The sequence below is a fragment of the Protopterus annectens genome, chromosome 7.part0 (assembly GCF_019279795.1).
Source record: "Protopterus annectens isolate FY-2018-M chromosome 7.part0, PAN1.0, whole genome shotgun sequence".
NCBI lineage: Eukaryota > Metazoa > Chordata > Ceratodontiformes > Protopteridae > Protopterus > Protopterus annectens.
This window is the reverse complement of record NC_056739.1, coordinates 647,713,102-647,733,767: the sequence shown is the minus strand read 5'-3', so window position 1 is coordinate 647,733,767 and position 20,666 is coordinate 647,713,102. Positions and strand designations below refer to the sequence as shown.

Sequence of the window (20,666 nt, the reverse complement as noted above, 5' to 3'; positions counted from 1 at the left end):
TCATAGGCATGTTTAGATCATCCTCTAAGAAAGGATTCTCAAAGCATCAGGCTATGAACACCCATGTTGCTAGCCTTGGCTCATTCACCTGGGTAAGAAAGTTCAGGACTGTAGAAGCTGCAGTGGTTCCTCTTACTAAGCTGAATAACCTCAGACAAAATGATGTTGCCCTCAAAGAGTAGTCACCAGTATGAAATTGTTCTGCCCTCCCTTCTTTTTCAAAGCTTTGCAGCTGAGGAATGAGAAGACCCAATAATACTCTTACCCGGAGCAGTCATTGCCATTGACTGCATAGATATCTAGTACCAATTTCTATCACTGCTGGCCTAGAAAAATGGTATGAATTGGTGCCACCTGCATATGTACCACAGTACTGTGGTGTTGACCAATTTCAGTGCTGCTGGGTGCCAGACAGAAGGCCATAATAAACTTGAAATCATGCATTTCCACCACAGAGGTGTTCACACTACTTGAACTAAGAGTAGTAGGAGCTCTTCAACTCCAATCTCAGCAATCAGTGGCTAGGTTTGTACACACAAGGTTAACGCACTGTTGTCTATGCAATGCGAGACCTTTTGAAAATAGGATTCTTGTGCCTCAGTGAAGGTGCATGTGTTGGGTGCAGTGTTTTATTACACCCCCCCCCCCAATGAATGACCGGATTTACATTTAATGCAGTCTCACCCATTGGGGATATATATGGTACTTGTTCAAACTATGCACAAGTTGAAAATAAGAAAGGATTGTTTGCCATTAGAGTGCCTGCAATTCAGATACTGTTCTAATGGATCCCTATCAATAGCTTGAAGTTCCAAAACTTTTAAGACCATATGGCAGAGACCATATGTCCAAAGTTTTGGAACCTTGAAACAATAAAGACAACAAAACCTGCCTGTACTTTTTTTTGTAGGGGAGCAAGCCCCCCTGCACCTCCTGCCACTTAAATATACCAACTTTGAGATTGCACTACAGTGAGGAAACTAAGTTTTCAGAGTTCCAAAACTTCAGCCACTCAATGGTTGTGATACAAGCTCTCTCACTGGGCAGTAGATTTGGTATAGCAAAAAGTGAGGTTCAATGGTAGAACTTTTCTTGGTTGGCCTAAAAGAATGCAAGACTTTTTTGTTATAGCAAATAATAATAAGAAGGGCTCAAAACAGAAAATGGCCAACACATTCATTCACCTTCAGAGGCACAAAAATCCTATTTTCAAAAAGGTCTCATGTGCTCTAAGATCATGGACACAGAAGCCAGATTATGGTCCAGACCCTCCTTTTGTACCAAAGGGATAGTCTTTTCCATTTTGCCAGAAAGCAAGTACCCATCAGAGGTAGATCTTCCAAACCCATTAACATTAGGTTCTTTAGGGTTGGGGTGTACAAGTGACTCCTTGTTTCGGATCAAGATTGCATGTCAAGGGAGCAGTAATGCATCCTCTACCATACTCTGGAGGGAAAGCCAGTGGACTTTGCCAAAAGGGAGCTGTACGAATACTAGTTTACCTATCCATCTTCTGTACTGCCCTTAAAGAGAAGAGAGCCTGGAGAAAAAGCATATAGAAACTGGCATATACAGCTTATCTTAAAGGCATCTGTTGTCCAGAACCTTTCAGCTGATCTCTTGGTATAAAATCTGAGCTTTCAGATTTCTGGGAATATGTCCACCTATAAGTCCATACGTACATACATATCCTGCAGCCACTCTTGTGGCTCCACCTCTGTTATGCTCAAATTGTCTTCTAAAAAGCAAAGAGATGAAGTTTATCTGTTGTATCCAACCACCATAAGAACTTTCTTGATGCAGGATAATGAAAGTTGGAATGGGGCACTGCAGGGACTGGGCACATTGATACCATATGATTGATTCTTTGGTACCACTGGACTTCCACATGTGAAGCTATGCCAAGAGGACAAATCAGAACTGCGAATGCAAAAAGTGTCCTGAAAAATTGGCTTGCAGTAAATCAGACTTTGCTGTGCTTTAGGGCTGAAATATTTGGTCAGGAAAAGCCCCTTTACCAAGGGGAGAAATCCTCTGGTTTCTAGTGTCCAGTGGGGCTCCCAGGAATAGTAGTAGTAGTAGTCTGTTGGGTAATAGGGATTTTGGTAGGTTCAGAAAGAACTACATTTTAGAAACTGGTTAGGGTAATTACAAAATCACTGTCTCAGTCTTTGCTAGGACCGATTTCTGAAATAATTCCACTTACGGGTACCTCAGAATGCAGCTGGTTCTGCAGAAGACAATTAATGAACCCAACTCTGAACACCCTGGGTACAGCAGATAGAGATAAGGAAACAAACTGGAAGTAAGCATGCCTTGCTTCAAAATCAGAAAAACTGCCCAGGTGTCCTCTTTACAGGTATGTGGAGATCAGAATATAATTTCCAATGTAACCATGAAGGCTTAAGGGAGATCATTGAAAACAGTCTTTATGCCCATTCCCTGTTTTGGGCATCTATCGATCCCTGCCAAAGATCCAACATGTATTAAAGCATAGTTTCCATGAGTAATGGTGGAATGCCTTCGAAGCATGGCCTTTTTGTAACAGGAATTTGACCAAATGTCTTTGTAGAGTACCGGCAGAATGCTTGGGAATTCTGGTCTTCCAAAATGGAATCTACATTCTTGTGCTAGGATTCAGCTGTTCCAAGCAAGACTTTCACTCTTACAGGTATGCCTAAGTCCCATCTTTTGAGGGTATGGCTTGTGAAGGCAGATGTGATCTGAAGTAAAGAACTTTTGAATCCTAGTTCTCTTGGGGATACGACTTCTCTTTTGTCTGCTTAACTTTGTCTCTCTTCCAGTGGGAGGGCCATCTCTTGGACAGAATTTCTATTGTACCTGGTAGGGGAGAGACTTACAGAGATGAGTCCAAGAGTTCCCCCCTCCCCATGGGGTACTGGTTGTTGGTCTTTTGGCTTTTCCCGGTTAGGGGTCGCCACAGCGGAACTCCGGTCTGCTAACGACTGGCAAATTTTTCACAAACGCCGTGGTGCCAGCAACGTTCAGCCTTCAATGAAGGCATGCCCATTTACGCATGTCTTTCGAATGCCCACCCAACCGCGAGGAGGACATGCGGACTCAACACAGAAGGCACTCCCCGCACTCCAGCAGAGAATCGAACAGGAGAACTTCTTGCTGTGAGGCAACAACACTACCACTGCACCTCTGGTACTTATCTGTAAATCTGGAAGAGATGAAACAGACAGATATGAGTTAATATGACCGTCTATTTATTCTCATACAGTGGTGACAAGGAACTAAAGATGGTGTAGGTGGAGTCTCTTAATCACAAAGATGAGGAAGAGAGTGGTAGAGAGAGAGTGTCCACCTGCTGTAGACTGAGAACACTGCAAAGCTCTGGAAGTCAGGCCAGGCACTGGGCCTTTTGTGGCACCAAGTCCTAACTGCTATCACTATCTAAAGAGAGAACAGGATTAACACTAGGAAATGGAGTGTAGCAGAAATTGTTAACCATATTCAATCCTGTTTGCTTAGACTAGCAAAGCATCTTAAATTTTGCATCTTTTCAAAAAGTAAAACGAGAATGCAAACAAATCCATATGTTACTATAATCTAAAAGGCAAACTCATGGAAATAACCTGGCTCACTTACTATCAAGGACATATAAAAACTACAAACTGAACCAGATAAACAAAACACAAGCCTCATGAGGCAGCAGGTTTGAGCCCATACTTGCCCACTACAGAGCTGTACAGCTAATTTCTTCAGAAAATAAAAAGGTACCACTATAAAACAGAAGTACACAACAGTGCTGACATTTGTTTGACTATGTGGAAGTAACATTGTTGGACTACTGAATATTTTAACATTGCTTCAGCAGTCTGTCTTGCTAGAACGCTGTCATCCTGCATTACTTACAAGACCCACTAGTCTAAGTACTTTGGTTAAATACATGCTCATCTGGATTCTAAGTTTCCTTCCTCCTCCCTCTTACTACTTTGCCAAATAGTTATACAAAACAATGAAAAAAATACTTACCTTTGCCAAGGCAACAAGCAATTTGCGGAAATCACCTGATGTGTCAGAGACTATATCCTTTTCTAGTTCAGTTTTGTACACTAGAAAGGAAAATACACATTCAAGTTATACATTTTGTATATTTCAGTGTGCTACAGTTAATTCTATTTAAAAGTTGTTTTGTAACTAGGATACAAGGTGAAAAACTGTACCCAGAAGTGTGGAAAAATCCTTATCCTTAACAAATCAGGTTTATCAAAATAAAGTGCAAATAAACTTGTTCCCATTTAAACTATAGACACTAACTCTTTGAAAACAAAACAGCAAGTGATGCAAGGTGGCATCAGCCTCAAACCTCTAAAGGTAAGTTTATAGAAATTAAACACCTTCTATGCCAGGATTATTGGCTTGATTCACAGGGTTTATATTAGTTCGCTGAAATGCCATTTCAGTGAACACCTAAATCGACCCCAATTCAGTGAAACTCATTTCAGCTATATGGGTTAGAGGATCACTCACAAAGTGTTCTCCTTCAATGCTAAATATTTTTGTACTTTCTACTTCAAGCCAAAACGAAAAGGCTAGCCTTTAAGGTTCCAAGGTCTTTGGTAGTACAAACTGTGGTACAGGACTGACTGACCTGAAAACTACACTTCTAGCTTTGACTTTAATACCTCAAGTTTAATCCCAATGTATTCTTACCCACTATTAGTAAACATTCACAGAGCTCCTTCATAGGTTTAAATTGTCTGATTTTTCTTTAGGAGTAAAAAAAAAAAAAAAAAAGTACCGACTGAAGTATGTTGAGTGCAAGATCAATTGCATATTTGGTCTAGACAAGGTGTCTAGTATATACCTTCCTCTGGACTTTTAACACTAGTCTAATGTCACTGATGTACAATATAGCCAATTATGATAAAGACGAAGCATCAGCAAAAGTAAAAATCAGCAATTGTAAAACCAGCATGCTTTTTCCACTTTGAAGAACATACTCTCTTTATAAGCTTGATTGATTTCCCGCAATTCATCATTCGTTCGAGAGCATACAATTTCAATCAGCGTATCCTCATCTGTTCCCAGACCCTAAAACATTAGAAAAGAAAAAATAAAATGCAGTCAATTAAAATAAAATTGTCATAATTACCCTAAAACATTAGAAAAGAAAAAATAAAATGCAGTCAATTAAAATAAAATTGTCATAATTCAGCTTTCCAAAGGCAAACTTTAGAAAAACACAAAAAGTACAGTTGTGTACCTACCATAAATGTAGATGTTAGAGTGTGTATTCAACTGTTGCAGTCATTACACTTGGGTTATCCTGCTGGCAGGCTACCCGCAGTTGGGCAGAGTTCCAAAGTCTTGGTCCGGCGTCTGTTGCAGTCACCTCTTCCCTGATGTCAGTGTGCCAGGGGTATAAAAAATGCAACAGACGCCATTTTCTTCAGTTTTTCTTGCCCCAGATGTCAGGTGCCCCCAGACAGGAAGGCTGAAAAATAAAATTATTCCAAAAAGCATGCATGTACCAATATAAACATTTCCTTCATCTACAAGCAAATACACCACATAGGTTGTATAGAGTTAAGTACAGAAAAGTCCCAGCAATGAAAAGGGGGATGGTGGGTGGGTAACCTGGACTGCAACAGTGAATACACTCAAACATCTACATTTATGGTAGGTACACAACTGTACTATGTTCATAGTGTTTCACTGTTGCAGTCATTACACTTGGGTTGAATCCCAAAGCTGAGGCTGGGTCTAAATTGGATTTGGAGAGGCTACCAGGCCCTGCAGGACTGCAGTGACAAAGCCTGCACGGGATTTAGAGTAGAGGGGTAAGTGGTAGTGTTTGGTGAAAGTGTGCACCAAGCTCCAGGTTGCAGCTTCTAAAAATGTATTTGGTTGGTACTCCTTTGAGAAAGGCTGCTGAAGTGGCTGCTGCTCTGGTAGAATGTGGCCTAATGTCCTTAGGCACTGATTTGCCATGTTGTGCATAACAGAAGCGGATGCAGTGTGCTATCCATTTTGAAACTGTCTGCTTTGTGATACATTTTTCCTCTGATCCTGCAGCATAGGCTACAAACAGTTGCTCAGTTTTTCTGAAAGCTTTTGTTTTGTCCAAGTAGAATTGTAGCCGTCTGTGTATATCCAAAGCATGCAGAAGTCCCCCCTTTATTCTGGGGATTTGGGTAGAAAGTAGGTAAATTAATGGTTTGGTTCAGGGCCACATTGGAAACTACTTTTGGCATGAATGTTGGGTTTGTCCTGAGAGAATCCCTGTCCTGGTGAAAAATGATGAAAGGTTCCACAGCCATTAATGCCTGTAAGACTCTTCTTGCTGAAGTTATTGCTAGGAGCAGAGAAGTTTTACATAAGAATTTTATATCAGCTGTGCTGGCTGGTTCAAAAGGAGGCAGTGTGAGTTTTTTTTAAAACAAAATTGAGATCCCAAGTTGGTACTGGTGCTCTCCTTGAGGGTCTTATGTTTTTTGTCCCTCTGAGGTACTGTTTTAGTAGAGGATGTGAAAAAATAGGAGGTTCTGTATTGTAATGAGCTGAAATGGCAGAGGCATGGATTTTAATGGATGAGAAAGATAGGCCTTTGTCCAGCATCTCAGTTAGGTATTGCAAAATCTGAGGTATATTTGGAACAAGTGGTTCGAGCCCTTGTGCCTGGTTCCAAGCACAGAATCTCTTCCATTTTTCTGCATAAGATTTCCTAGTGCTGGGCTTCCTGGCTTCTAAAATGACATCCATAACAACTTGAGAGGTGCAGTCTGAGTGGCTACATTATCTGCCATGCTGCCAGATTTAAGGTTCCGAGTTGACTGTGCAGAATCCGATTGTTTTGTTGAGTCAGAAGATGAGGAATTTCAGGTAAAGGCCAAGCTGGGCCTTCAGACAAGCTCTTTAGGATTGGGTACCAGTGCTGGCGTGGCCAGTCTGGGGCAATCAGGATCATTCTTGGCCTTTGTCTGACTTTTAGGAGCACCTTGGTAAGAAGAGGCATTGGGGGTTTCCAGCTGAATGATAGAACATCCACTTTCCATGCTTGAGTGATAAGTTCTTGTGCAGAATTTCTGTAGTTGTCAATTGTGAGGGGAGGCAAAAAGATTTATGTCTGGGTGTCCCCATTTCCTTGTTATGCTGAACACCTGTGGATTTAGTTTCCATTTATGAGGGTCCATGAGATTTCTGCTTAGTTCATCTGCCAGTGTATTTTTTGTTCCTGGCAGGAATTGTGCCTGCAGATGTACTTGATATGGCAGTGCTGTGTTCCACAAAGTCATAGCTTGCCTGCATAGGGGGTAGGAATGTGTGCCCCCTTGCTTGTTTATGCACCACATAACTGTGGTATTGCCAGTCTTTATTAGTAGTTGTCCTGGATGTAGTAGGTCCTTGAAAGCGGTCACAGCTAGCATCTTTCCGATTGATGTGAAGATGCATTTGTTCCTTGGGCCATGTGCCCTGAATACATTTTCCTGCCATATGTGCTCCCCAGGTGTAATCAGATGCATCCGTTGTTATTGTTTGCCTGGCTGTGGGTAAGGTGAAAGGCTGTCCCTTGTTGTGGTGGACAGGCCTGGGACCACCATCGAAACTCCTGTTGTAGGCAGGGAATTAAAGTTATGATGGTCTCCAGGCTGTGACAATGTTGAGTCCAAACAAACACTTGATACCATTGTAGTTTCCTCATATGCAGTCTTGCATATGGAATTAGTAGAATGCAGGACGCAATGAAGCCCAGGGCCTGCAGAATTTTTCTTGCAGGGAGCTGGGTTTTTGTTGCCATCATTTGAAAGTAATGAGTCAGTTGCCTTTGTCTGGCGTGAGATAACCCATCTGGGAAGTTGCATTTAAGCTTGCACCCAGGAATATTTTGAGGGCACTAGTTTTGATTTCTTTTCATTTACCGTGTGCCCTAGGCAAATTAGTAATCTTTTTACAAACACCAGATACTTTAGTAGAATGTCCTTGCTCTCTGCTTGAATAAGGCAGTCGTCCAAGTAGGGATATATTTGAATTCCTTTTTGTCTGCAAAATGCAGTTACTGGTGTCAGGCAATTTGTAAAGACACCGGGTGCAGTAGATAAGCCAAAGGACAGTGCAGAGAATTGGTAGTGCATTGAACCTGCTATCTTCTGCAATTTTGTCTGATTGGGACATGCAGGTATGCCTCCTTGAGGTCCAATGTTATGAGCCAAGCTTTCTTGCCCAGCATGGGAAGAAGCTGCTGTAGTAAAATTTTGAATTTTGGAACATCCAGGTAAGTGTTTAGAGAAGAAATATCCAGAATGGGCCTCCAGGCTGTGTCCTTTCTGGGAACCAGAAAGTCTTGAGTAAAATCCTTGTCCTTGCTCCTGTCTTGGTACCTTTTAAATAGCCCTCATGTCCATGAGTGCTGTAATTTGCATTTGAGCCTCTGCCCATTGATTTGGTGGCAGATTTGGCATTCCTTTTAACATTGGCAGAGTGTGAAAGTGGAACCTGTAACCTTGAGACAATATTGAGAATCCATTTGTCTTGGGTGATTATTTGCCAATTGCGACTGAAAAGTGCCAGTTTTCCCCCCAAGGGGGCTGCCAAGAGATGTTTGGCAGCTGTAGTGGTAAGTCATTGGGTCTGCTTTTTATAAGGTTGAGGCCTGTCTTCCCCTTCTTTCTGGGTTGAAGCACCCCATTGTCGAGGCCGTTAAGTACCTTGCGTTTCACCTCTGCCTCTTGGGACATCTGTATCTGCCCCTTTGAGGCCAGTCTGAAACTGGAAAGGACCAATTCTTTGTTGGCCAATTTCTGCTAAATCGAGGCAGCTGAACCTGTAAGAAATCCTTCACTGTTTGTATAGATTTTGCTTTATCCTCCATTTTCTTTAATACCTCTTCTGCCTTAACTCCAAATAAAACATCCTGCTGTAAAGGTGTATCCAATAATTTTGCTTTAACATGATCTGGTAAGGTCTGTTCTTTTAACCAATCATGTCTTCTAATGACGGACCCTGTAACTGTTGCTCTACAGGAGGCCTCTAAGGAATCAAAACCACATTGCAAAGTATGTTTTCCCCACTTGTTCAGCTGCATGCAATAAATCCTGCATTTCCTTATAGTTAGGAAGATCTGAATTTGAAAGCATTTTTTGTTTCAACTGAGACAAATATTGCTGATATTTAAGCATGTGAAGCTGGCAATTTAGTTCTCTCATTGCTAAAGTTGCAGATGTGTGTACTTTCTTTCCCCATCTGTCTAATGCCCTGGAATCTGTCAGAGGGGACTGGATTTTTTGCTGTAGAGGCCTTTACCCCTTTGGGACCCTGGGAAATAGTTTCAAGTTCAGCAACAGGGCTTTTATAAAGGAATTTGTGAGAGTCAGGGACTCTAATATCTATCTGGCTTAACTGGAGCTGGAGGTAAAGAATCAGGATTTAAGCTGGATTCAGCATACACATAATTCACAATATCTAACACTGGCAGAATAGCAAGGGGTCTGTGTTGAGGTAATAAAAGGAAATCTCCGAGCCTTTTCCTGGATTGAGTAATCCTGGCCCTCCCAATGGAAATGCTCCCGTATGGTATGCAAGGTTTGCCCAAAGGAGTTGTCCTCTGGTGGGGAGGCTGAAGAAATGGATTCCTCAGCATCAGAATCCTCATAAGGGGGTAAAGAGTATCCTTGGTCTGAGGATGAATCTGAGGAGATGGACACCTGGTCAGATGAGTCAGTCACATCCTGTCTAGGCCTTTTATCAGGAGGGTGGGACCCCCTGATCAGAGTAATTAGGCCTTCGGCCATTTTGAGCATCTGCTTCTTAGGCATGGAGGCCTGTCCTGGTGAATGCTGAAGTTTTCTTTTAGATTTAGCAGAAGATTTAATGGTTAACTGAGTAGGCCTGAAAACACCCTCAAGCTGTGGGTTGTTCAGCTACTCTGGAGCACTCTGAAGGGTTAGTCTCGGTAGGTCTCAAGTCTGGTGTATCCGAAGGCCCAGCCATCTCCATGTGGGAGTCAGAGGTAGCCTGTGGTTCCAAGCGGTTGTCAGGGGCTGCGAAGACACCTCGCTGAAAACCAGAGAACCAGCGACTGGCCTAGAAGAGGCTTCGTAGTCAGTTTTGGGCCTTGGATGCCTGTCCTTGTCTTTGCACTTTTTGTGTATTCCGGTCATTGGTTGTTCGACGGCATGGTGTAATTGAATTTTCTGCCAAAATAATGTTGGGCAAAATCAAACAGATGTTTAATAGTGCGCTTGTTAAACCTAGTACAAAACAGACAACCAGTGACGTCATGGTCTGGGCCTAGGCATGGGATACAATAGGAATGGAAATCCTTAGGAGGTATTTACTTCCCACAAGAAATACAATTATTAACTTACAATTATTAACTTTTACTGACATCGGTCTGAGGCAAGAAAAAGTTGGTCTGAGGCAAGAAAAAGTTTCCCCAACGGGGTACTTAGCTTTGTAAAAGACTTCTGTTCTGGATTCGGAATGAAAATCTCAGGAGTCGGCCGACCGGCACTTGCGAACTGCTTTTGCATCGGGCACCGCGCGGCAAGACAGACTGAAGAAAATGGCATTGGCTGCATCTTGTATACCCCTGGTGCACTGATGTCAGGGAAGAAGCGACAGCAACAGAAGCCGGACCAAGACTTTGGAACTCTGGCCGACTGCGGGACCACCTGACGGCAGGATAACCCAAGTGTGACGACTGCAGCAGTGTAACACTATGAACATCCACATATTCAAGACTTGTTGGGAATCTAAGTGGTTGTGTGAGTTTCATTTTTACATTATATTTAAGTGGATGTTGTCTTTCCACATACCTAATACATGTTAACATAACCCATAACATCTTCACATAGATCCCTACAATCACAAAACATTTGAATGAAATCCCATTTCACATTCTTCCAGTTCTCGTCTAAAAAAGCAACGACCAAGAATTCTAAAACTGACTTGGGAATATTTTTACTGTAGACTTGGGATGACTAGTGGCATGTAATATAGTGTATTAAATTGGGGATACTTCCTAAACATAGTACTAGCCTTGGTACCATTCTCCTGAACTGTAACCTGAACATCCAAAAATGTTCAGTGTAGAGTGAAGATTAACTGTACAATGAACTCCCCATTCATTCTCAAATACTCTTACAATTTGCTGCAAATAAGCAAGATCTGATCTCAACAAGCAAACAGTCAAAAGATTTCTCCAGATACCCATCGATTCAAAAAGGTTACAAGTATCGTAGATTATCTGCTGTTCAATATAACCCACAAATAAATCTGCATAAATGGGGGCAAATGATGCCCCTATACTAGTGCCTTTAAATTCTGAAAAAACATTCATCCTTAACTAAAATTTTTTTTTTTTTTTTTTTTTTAAACACATGCTCCACAAGGCACTGTACGAATGTACTGAATCCAGGACTTCCAGGACTAGAGAGACCCAAGTGAGCCAATATTCTATGGCTAAGAGGGCTGTCCAATGGGGAATATTAGTACAAGGAACAGACATCTCAAGAGTACACAAATACCAACCCTTCGTTGAATCTCCCATATGATAAACAAGTGTCCTGAAGAACGTACTAACCCCAATAAAGGTTTCAAATATGGGGGAAGACAAACCTGACAATTATTCCATCAATAAATCTCAGAAACAATAGGTCTACCCGGCAGCTGCCAAAAATCCTTATGGAGCTTGGGTAACAAAAATATTGGTTTGGCCAGGTCCTGTACAGCCAGATGATAAACATCTCCTTGGAGAGGATTCCTTCTTCAAAGCTTTAAACTTGAAATAGACAAATTTTTGCAACTTGGTTATTGAGCAAGACCTATATACATCTGATAAAGCAGTGGTCAGATTAATTCTCGGCTACAGTACAATACATGGTTGTTTGGGACTGGACTACTGCACCCCCTTTATCTGCTGGATTAAAATACAATCTGCCTATAGTTTTTCATACCTTGATATTGTGATGGACAATTTGCTTCTCAAAACATTTCTATTCAATTTACAAGAAAAATGTAACTCTCAAAATGTTGTTGTTGAAAACATATAAAAAAACTACAACCACCACTACAAAACACCATGTACCAACTTGGAGATTGCACTACAGTCTACAGTGGGGAAAAGGGCAAACCCTCATAGGGTAGTTTGTTTTTGTTAGATAAGAAAAACATTTAATACCATATTTGTTTTCAGTGAAAACAAGGACCCATATGAAAAGCGTAACAGTCTATAGAAAGTATGCAATGGTGTAATTCTTATCACATGGGGTTATAAGTGAAGATATTCTAGCACACTGAATTGCGATGGTCAGTCATGGGGTATATATTAGAAGCACAAAAACCCTAAACCGCGAATGTTCACATGAGCGAAAATGCCAGTGATCGAAGTTGCTATTATGGGGAGCTGCGCCCCCCACACCCCCTGCTAACTATATATTCCAACTCAGAGGTTGCACTACAGTGAGGAAAGGGCAAATATCCCACTCATCACTAACACTACCCCGCAAACACACTTTTGATTACCTGCATTTTCGCTCATGTGAGCGTTTGCGTGCTTCTAATATAGACCCTAGATATGTAGAAGTCTTGGTTTGCTCTTTAGCACAGGCTTTTTTTTTTTTTTTTTTTTTTTTTAAACTCCATGGATGTGCAGTCATGGAGCTCTATGTGCCTGTGTCGGCAGTCCAGGGGGAAAAGATATTTTTATATTTCTTGTGGAGAAGGTTCAGTGTAGTGACTTTCTGGTGAAATGGGTTGGCCCATACAAGTTTCAATGAAAAGAGTTTTCAGTATGACACAGACCTATTACATACTGAAAAGTGTGCTTTTGCTCTTATATGCAGTATTTACCTGCTTTAACACAGATCAATTCACTTTGTATAACATTTAAGAATTTTAAATTTGACTGGTCATATTTTGTAGTACTTGTTGCCTCATCTAAAAATGGCAAATGGCACCTACTTAGTTAGCACCTACTTAGTGCAGCACTGTATCTGATGTGATAACAGTTGTACATAGCCTTAGAACAAGATTTATAAACAGTTTGTATTGGGCACTAGCCACACAGAACAGGAATATAGCACATACACCTATTAGCTACCAATAGGTGTAGATATGCAGAACAGGTGTGAGAGCCTAGGACATGACCCCAGCTCAAGTTAATCAGTGATCTCCATGTTAAAGTAGAGAAATACCATGTCATGTAAATGTGATTTACATCAGACAAAGCTCTTTTAAGGGCAAAAGGACTCCTCTAGATTTTAAGTAAAGAGGTTTTTTTGTTATTAAATGCTGGATTACTCTGAAAACATTCAAATAAGACCATGTATGTTAAAGCATGGTTCTTCCTGAATTTTAGATTCTCATCCAGCAGCTTTTTCCCTGTGGTGCATTGTTTTTTTTTTCCTTATAGGAAGGAGATGTGTGCTTATATTTATTAACAGCAGTTATGATCGGGATGTTAAGAGTTAGGGGAGTAATTGCTTCAGAGGGTACTCACCAATACGGACATAACTGGAGGATGAACATTCCAATTGCCAGTGCACAAGAAAGTACAGTTGTGTACCTACCATAAGTGTAGATGTTAAGAGTGTATTCACTGTTGCAGTCATTACACTTGGGTTATCCACCAGCAGGCTACTCGCAGTCAGCCAGAGTTCCAAAGTCTTGGTCCGGTGTCTGTTGCAGTCGCCTCTTCCCCGACGTCAGTGTGCCAGGGGTATGCAACAGACTCAATTCTCTTCAGTTTTTCTTTCCCCAGATGTCAGGTGCCCCCAGATAGGAAGGCTGGAAAAATAAAATTATGCCAAAAAGCACGCATGTACTAATATAAACATTTCCTTCATCTACAAGCAAATACACCACATAGGTTGTATAGAGTTGAGAAGTACAGAGAAGTCCCAGCAATGAACAGGGGGAAGGTGGGTGGGTAACCTGGACTGCAACAGTAAATACACTAACATCTACATTTATGGTAGGTACACAACTGTACTAGGTTCATGTTTCACTGTTGCAGTCATTACACTTGGGTTGAATCCCAAAGGCGGCTGGGCCTAGATTGGATTTGGAGAGGCTACCAGGCCCTGCAGGACGGTAGTGGCAAAGCCTGCTCTGGATTTTGAGTAGAGTGGTAGTGCTTGGTGAAAGTGTGCACTGAGCTCCAGGTGGCAGCTTCTAAAATGTCTATGGTTGGTACTCCTCTGAGAAAGGCTGCTGAAGTGGCTGTTGCTCTGGTAGAATGTGGCCTAATGACCTTAGGCACTGACTTGCCATGTTGTCCATAACAGAAGCGGATGCAGTGTCCTATCCATTTTGAAATTGGATGCTTTGTGATAGGTCTTCCTTGTGATCCTGCAGCCTCCTGCAGCATAGGCTACAAACAGTTGCTCAGTTTTTCTGAAAGCTTTTGTTTTGTCCAAGTAGAATTGTAGTGGTCTGTGTATACCCAAAGCGTGCAGAAGTCTCTCCCCTTTTTCTGGGGATTTGGGTAGAAAGTTGGTAAATGAATGGCTTGGTTCAGGGCCACATTGGAAACTACTTTTGGCATGAATGTTGGGTTTGTCCGGAGAGAAACCCTGTCCTGGTGAAAAATGAAAGGTTCCACAGCCATTAATGGCTGTAACTCTGATACTCTTCTTGCTGAAATTATTGCTAGGAGCAGAACAGTTTTCCATAAGAATATCAGCTGTGCTGACTGATTCAAAAGGAGGCAGTGTGAGTTTTTGAGATCCCAAGTTGGTACTGATGCTCTCCTTGGGGGTCTTACGTTTTTTGCCCCTCTGAGGTACTGTCTCAGAAAAAATAGGAGGTTCCGTATTGTAATGAGCTGAAATGGCAGAGGCATGGATTTTAATTGGATGAGAAAGATAGGCCTTTGTCCAGCATCTCAGTTAGGCATTGTAAAATCTGAGGTATATTTGGAACAAGTGGGTCGAGCCCTTCTGCCTGGTTCCATGCACAGAATCTCTTCCATTTTTCTGCATAAGATTTCCTAGTGCTGGGCCTCCTGGCTTCTAAAATGACATCCACAACAGATTTAGAGAGGTGCAGTCTGAGTGGCTACATTATCTGCCATGCTACCAGATTTAAGGTTCTGAGTTGACTGTGCAGAATCTGATTGTTTTGTTGTCAGTAGATGTGGAATTTGAGGTAAAGGCCAAGCTGGGCCCAGAGACAAGCTCTTTAGAATTGGGTACCAGTGCTGGCGTGGCCAGTCTGGGGCAATCAGGATCATTTTTGGCATTTCGTCTGACATTTAGGAGCACCTTGGTAAGAAGAGGCATTGGAGGCAAGGCATAGACTGTCAGAGCTTTCCAGCTGAATGATAGAGCATCCACTTTCCATACTTGATAGTGACAAGTTCTTGGGCAGAATTTCTGTAATTGGCAATTGTGAGGGGAAGCAAAAAGATCTAGGTCTGGGCGTCCCCATTTCCTTGTTATCATGAACACCTGTGGATTTAGTTTCCATTCGTGAGGGTCCATGAGATTTCTGCTTAGTTCGTCTGCCAGTGTATTTTTTGTTCCTGCCAGGAACTGTGCCTGCAGATGTACCCGATAGGTTAGTGCTGTGTTCCACAAGGTCATGGCTTGCCTGCATAAGGGGTAAGAAGGTGCCCCCTTGCTTGTTTATGTACCACAACTGTGGTATTGTCAGTCTTTATTAGAAGTTGTCCTGGATGTAGTAGGTCCTTGAAAAGCTGTCAGGGCATTCTGTACAGCTAGCATCTTTCCGATTGATGTGAAGATGCATTTGGTTCCTTGGGCCACGTGCCCTGAATACATTTTCCTGACATGTGTCCCCCAGGCATAATCCGATGCATCTGTTATTCTCTGCCTGGCTGTGGGTAAGGTGAAAGGCTGTCCCTTGTGGTGACAGGCCTGGGGCCACCATCAAAACTACTGTTGTAGGCAGGGAATTAAAGTTGAGTCTCCAGGCTGTGACAATGTTGAGTTCAAACACTTTTTTTTAGATACCATTGTAGTTTCCTCATATGCAGTCTTGCATATGGAATTAGTAGAATGCAGGACGCCATGAAGCCCAGGGCTTGCAGAATTTTTCTTGCAGGGAGCTGGGTCTTTGTTGCCATCATTTGAAAGTATTGAGTCAGTTGCCTTTGTCTGGCGTGAGATAAGCCATCTGGGCAGTTGTATTTAAGCTTGCACCCAGGAATATTCTCTTGAGAGGGCACTAGTTTTGATTTTTCGTTTACTGTGTACCCTAGGCAAATTATTAATCTTTTTACAAACGTCAGATGCTTTAGTAGAATGTCCTTGCTCTCTGCTTGAATAAGGCAGTCGTCCAAGTAGGGATATATTTGAATTCCTTTGTCTGCAAAATGCAATTACTGGTGCCAGGCATTTTGTGAAGACCCTGGGCGCAGTAGAGAAGCCAAAGGGCAGTGCAGAGAATTGGTAATGCACTGAGCCCGCTATGAATCTGAGGCATCTTCTGCAAGTTTGTCTGAGTGGAACATGCAGGTATGCCTCCTTGAGGTCCAAAGTAACTAGCCAATTGCAGGTATGCCTCCTTGAGGTCCAAAGTAACTAGCCAAGCCTTCTTGCCCAGCATGGGTAGAAGCTGCTGTAGTGTTATCATTTTGAATTTTGGAACATCCAGGAAAGTATTTAGGATTGACAGGTCCAGTATTGGTCTCCAGGCTTTGTCCTTTCTGGGTACTGAGTAAAATCCTTGCCCCTGTTCTTGCTGTGGTACTCTTTGAATAGCTCCCATATCCATGAGAGCAGCAATTTGTTTTTGTGCCTCTGCCCATTGGTTTTGTGGCAGGTCCGGCATACCTCTTGATTTTGGAAGTGTGTGAAAGTGGAACCTGTAACCCTGAGAAACAATATTCAGTACCCATTTGTCCTGGGTGATTATGTGCCAATTTTGAGAAAAGTGCTAGCTTTCCCCCTAGGGGTGCTGCCAAAAGGTAAGTGCTTGGCATCTGTAGAGGGAAGTCATTGGGACCGTTTCCTATAAGGTTGTGATTTGTCTTCTCCTCCTCCTTTGGGGGCTGAAGCACCCCCATTGTTTAGGTCTGTAGGAGCCTTGGGGCTGAGATCTGCCTTTTAGGTGTCTGTATCTGCCTCTTTGTGGCCTGACACCGGAAAGGACCAATTTTTTGAAGGCCAGTTTCTGCTAAACCTAGGTGGTTGAACTTGTAAGAAATCCTTTACTGTATGCATTGACTTTGTTTAGTGTTAAGGCAGAAGAGGTGTTAAAGAAAATGGAGGATAAAGCAAAGTATCATGCTGTAGTGGAGCATCCAATAATTTTACTTTAACATGGTCAGGTAAATTTTGTTCTTTCAACCAAGCATGCCTTCGAACAGAGCCTGCAACTGTGGCTCTACAAGAAGCCTCTAATGAATCAAAACCACATTGTAAAGTATGCTTTCCCACTTGTTCAGCTGCATGCAATAAATCCTGCATTTCCTTACTATCAGGACTTTGTTAAAGCAGAAAATGGTTTCAAATGACATGGGATACTGTTGATACTTAAGCATGTGAAACTGGCACTTTAAAGCCCTTACAGCTAAAGTAGCAGAAGTGTAAACTTTTTCCCCCCTCTGTCCAGAGCTCTGGAATCCCTATCCGAGGGGACAGGATTTTTAGCAGTGGAAGCCTTAACACCTTTAGGGCCCTGAGAAATTGTTTCTGGATCTGCAGCAGGGTTTTTGTAAAGAAATTTATGAGAGTCAGGGACCCTGTAAGTACCAGTCTGGCTTGACTGGTGCAGGGGGTAAAGAATCAGGAGTCAGACTTGATTCGAGAAAACAATATCAAGCACAGGAGGAATAGCCAGGGGCCTGTGCTGGGGCAATAAAAAAAAGTGTCTTGAGCCTTTTCTTGGATTCTGAATAATCCTGGCTCTCCCAATGGAAATGCTCCCTCATGGTGTGCAGGGTTTTCCCAAAAGAATAATCCTCATAAGGAGGGAGAGTATCCCTGATCAGAGGAAGAATCAGAGTAAATAGAAACCTGGTCAGAGGAATCAGTCAGTGTCTTGCCTAGGCCTTTTGTCAGGAGGGGGATGGGAACCCCAGATTAAAGTAATTAGGTCTTCGGCCATTTTAAGCATCTGTTTCTTTGGCATGGATGACTGTTCAGTAGACTGCTGTACTTGTTTCCTTGTCTTTAATGGGGTTTTTAACTTTGCCTTGGCTGCTACAGAGACCTTAATTGTAAGCTGTGAAGGTCTGAAAACACCCTCAGAAGCAGATGCCTGCTCAGCGGCTCCGGACCCATCTGAGGGAATAGTTTCCGTAGGCCCAATACCTCGAGTTTCCACAGGCCTTGGTGTCTCCATGTGGCTGTCTGATACGACGTGTGGCTCAGAGGTAGCGGGTGTCAGGGGCTGCGAAAGCACCTCACCGAGAACCAGCGACTGGCCTAGAAGAGGCTTCATCAGTTTTGGACCTCGGATGCCTGTCCTTTTGCCTTTTTTATAAATTCCAGTCGTCGGTTGTTCCAATGGCATTATGTAATTAAACCTTCGGCCAAAATAAAGTAAAGCAAAATCAAACTGACGTTTAATAGTGCGTTTGTTGAATCTAGCACAAAACCAACAACTATTAACGTCGTGGTCAAGGCCTAGGCAAGGAATACAGTAAGGGAAAGTCCTTAGGAGGCATTTGCTTCCCACAAGAAATACAACTGACATCGGTCTGGAGCAAGAAAAAGTTTCCCCAATGGGGTACTTAGCTTATTGAAGACTTTGGTTCTGAAACTCAATTTCGAAAATCTTAGGAGTCTGCCTACTGGCACTTGAACTGCTTTTGCTTCGGGCACCACTTGGCAAGAAAGACTGGAGAAAATGGCGTCGGTTGCATCTTTTATACCCCTGGTGCACTGACATCAGGGAAGAGGCAACAGCAACAGACGCTGGACCAAGACTTTGGAACTCGGGCCAACTGCGGGTAGCCTGCCGGCGGATAACCCAAGTGTAATGACTGCAACAGTGAAACACGAACATCAAAAGGAAACTTCACAAGTGTGGGCAGTAAGATGGGAGAGGAGCAGTTGATATTCAGATTATGATGCAACAGAACCAACCTGATGTTTCTGAGACAGATCACCAAGAAGCTAGAGATGATGAAAAAGTCTAAATTTTACATCATGAATTCTGGAACTTCACTCAAAATTTTACATCATGAATTCTGGAACTTCACTCAAAAACTGCTACAAACACACAAATGGCAAAGGTAAGCTAATGAAACCTAAATAGCATAATAAAATATGCAGAGATTTACACAGAGCAACTACAAGCTCAGAAAAACCAAAAGCAAAGTGATGGCATCTTGGAGAAGGGTTTAAAACTTGAAAAAGGCATTATATCATACTGGTTACAAACTAGGTAGAAAGGAAAAGTTGTCAAAATTAATGTGTGCAGCCATGTGCAACAGTGAATTAAAACATCCCATCTGAATTTGCAATCATACTTGAGACCAATAAGGGTGATGGATGTGCAGAGCTGTAGTAACTACAGAGGGATTAAATTGATCAGTCACAGCATGAAGTTATGGGAAAGAGTAGTGGAAGCAAGGTTAAGAAGGGACGTGATTAGTGATCAGCAGTATGGTTTCATGCCGGGAAAGAGCACTACAGATGCGATCTTTGCTCTGAGTGTGTTTGAGAAGTACAGAGAATATCAGAAAGAGTTTCTTTGTGTTTTTGTAGACAGAGAAAGCATATGACAGGGTGCCTAGAGGAGTTGTGGTATTGTATGAGGAAGTCAGGAGTGTCAGAAAAGTAAGTAAGAGTGGTACAGGATATGTACGAGGGTAGTGTGACAGCGGTGAGGTCTGCGGTGGGAGTGATGGATGCGTTTAAGGTGGAGGTGGGGTTACATAAAGGATCAGCTCTGAGCCCTTTCTTATTTGCAATGGTGATGGACAGGTTGACAGACGAGATCAGACCCCTTGGACTATGATGTTTGCAGATGACATTGTGATCTGTAGTGAGATTAGGGAACAGGTGGAGGAGACCCTGGAGAGGTGGAGATATGCTCTAGAGAGAAGAGGAATGAAGGTCAGCAGGACTAAGACAGAATATATGTGTGTGGATGAGAAATGGTGAGGATGCAAGGAGTGGAGGTGGCGAAGGTGGATGAGTTTAAATACTTGGGGTCAATAGTTGAGTAACAGTGAGTGTGGAAGAGAGGTGAAGAAGAGAGTACAGGCAGGATGGAGTGAGTGGAGAAGAGTGTCAGGAGTGATTTGTGACAGACGAGTACCTGCAAAAAAGTGAAAGGGAATGTCTACAAGAGGGTAGTGAGACCAGCTATGTTATATGGGTTGGAGACAGTGGCATTGACAAAAAGGCAGGAGTCTGAGCTTGATGTGGCAGAAAAAGATGTTAAGATTTGCACTGGGTGTGACTAGGGTGGACAGGATTAGGAAGGAGTATATTAGAGGGTCAGCAGAGGCTGGAAGGTTTGGAGACAAAGCCAGAGAGGCACGATTACATTGGTTTGAACATGTGCTGAGGAGGGATGCTGAGTATATTGGGAAAAAGATGCTAAGGCTGAAAGTAACAGGAAAAGAGGAAGGCCTAAGACAAGGTTTATGGATGTGGTGAGAGGATATGCAGATGGTGGGTGTGACAGAGCAAGATGCAGAGGACAGGAAGAAATAGAAACAGGTGATCTGCTGTGGCAACCCCCAACGGGAACAGCCAAAAGATGATGATGAC

At 42.5% G+C, this 20,666-nt stretch overlaps 1 protein-coding gene across 1 annotated transcript in view; it reads right to left on the bottom strand.

Annotated features, from left to right (window-relative positions):
• The window catches only part of ANXA2 (annexin A2), a 301,172-nt gene that overhangs the window by 237,286 nt on the left and 43,220 nt on the right, over positions 1 to 20,666 (bottom strand). The window contains exons 4-5 of the mRNA XM_044076313.1: positions 4,974 to 5,064; positions 4,003 to 4,082 (exon numbers count right to left, since the gene is read on the bottom strand). Coding sequence (XP_043932248.1) covers positions 4,003 to 4,082; positions 4,974 to 5,064 — 171 coding nt within the window. The remainder of the gene's footprint in view (positions 1 to 4,002; positions 4,083 to 4,973; positions 5,065 to 20,666) is intronic.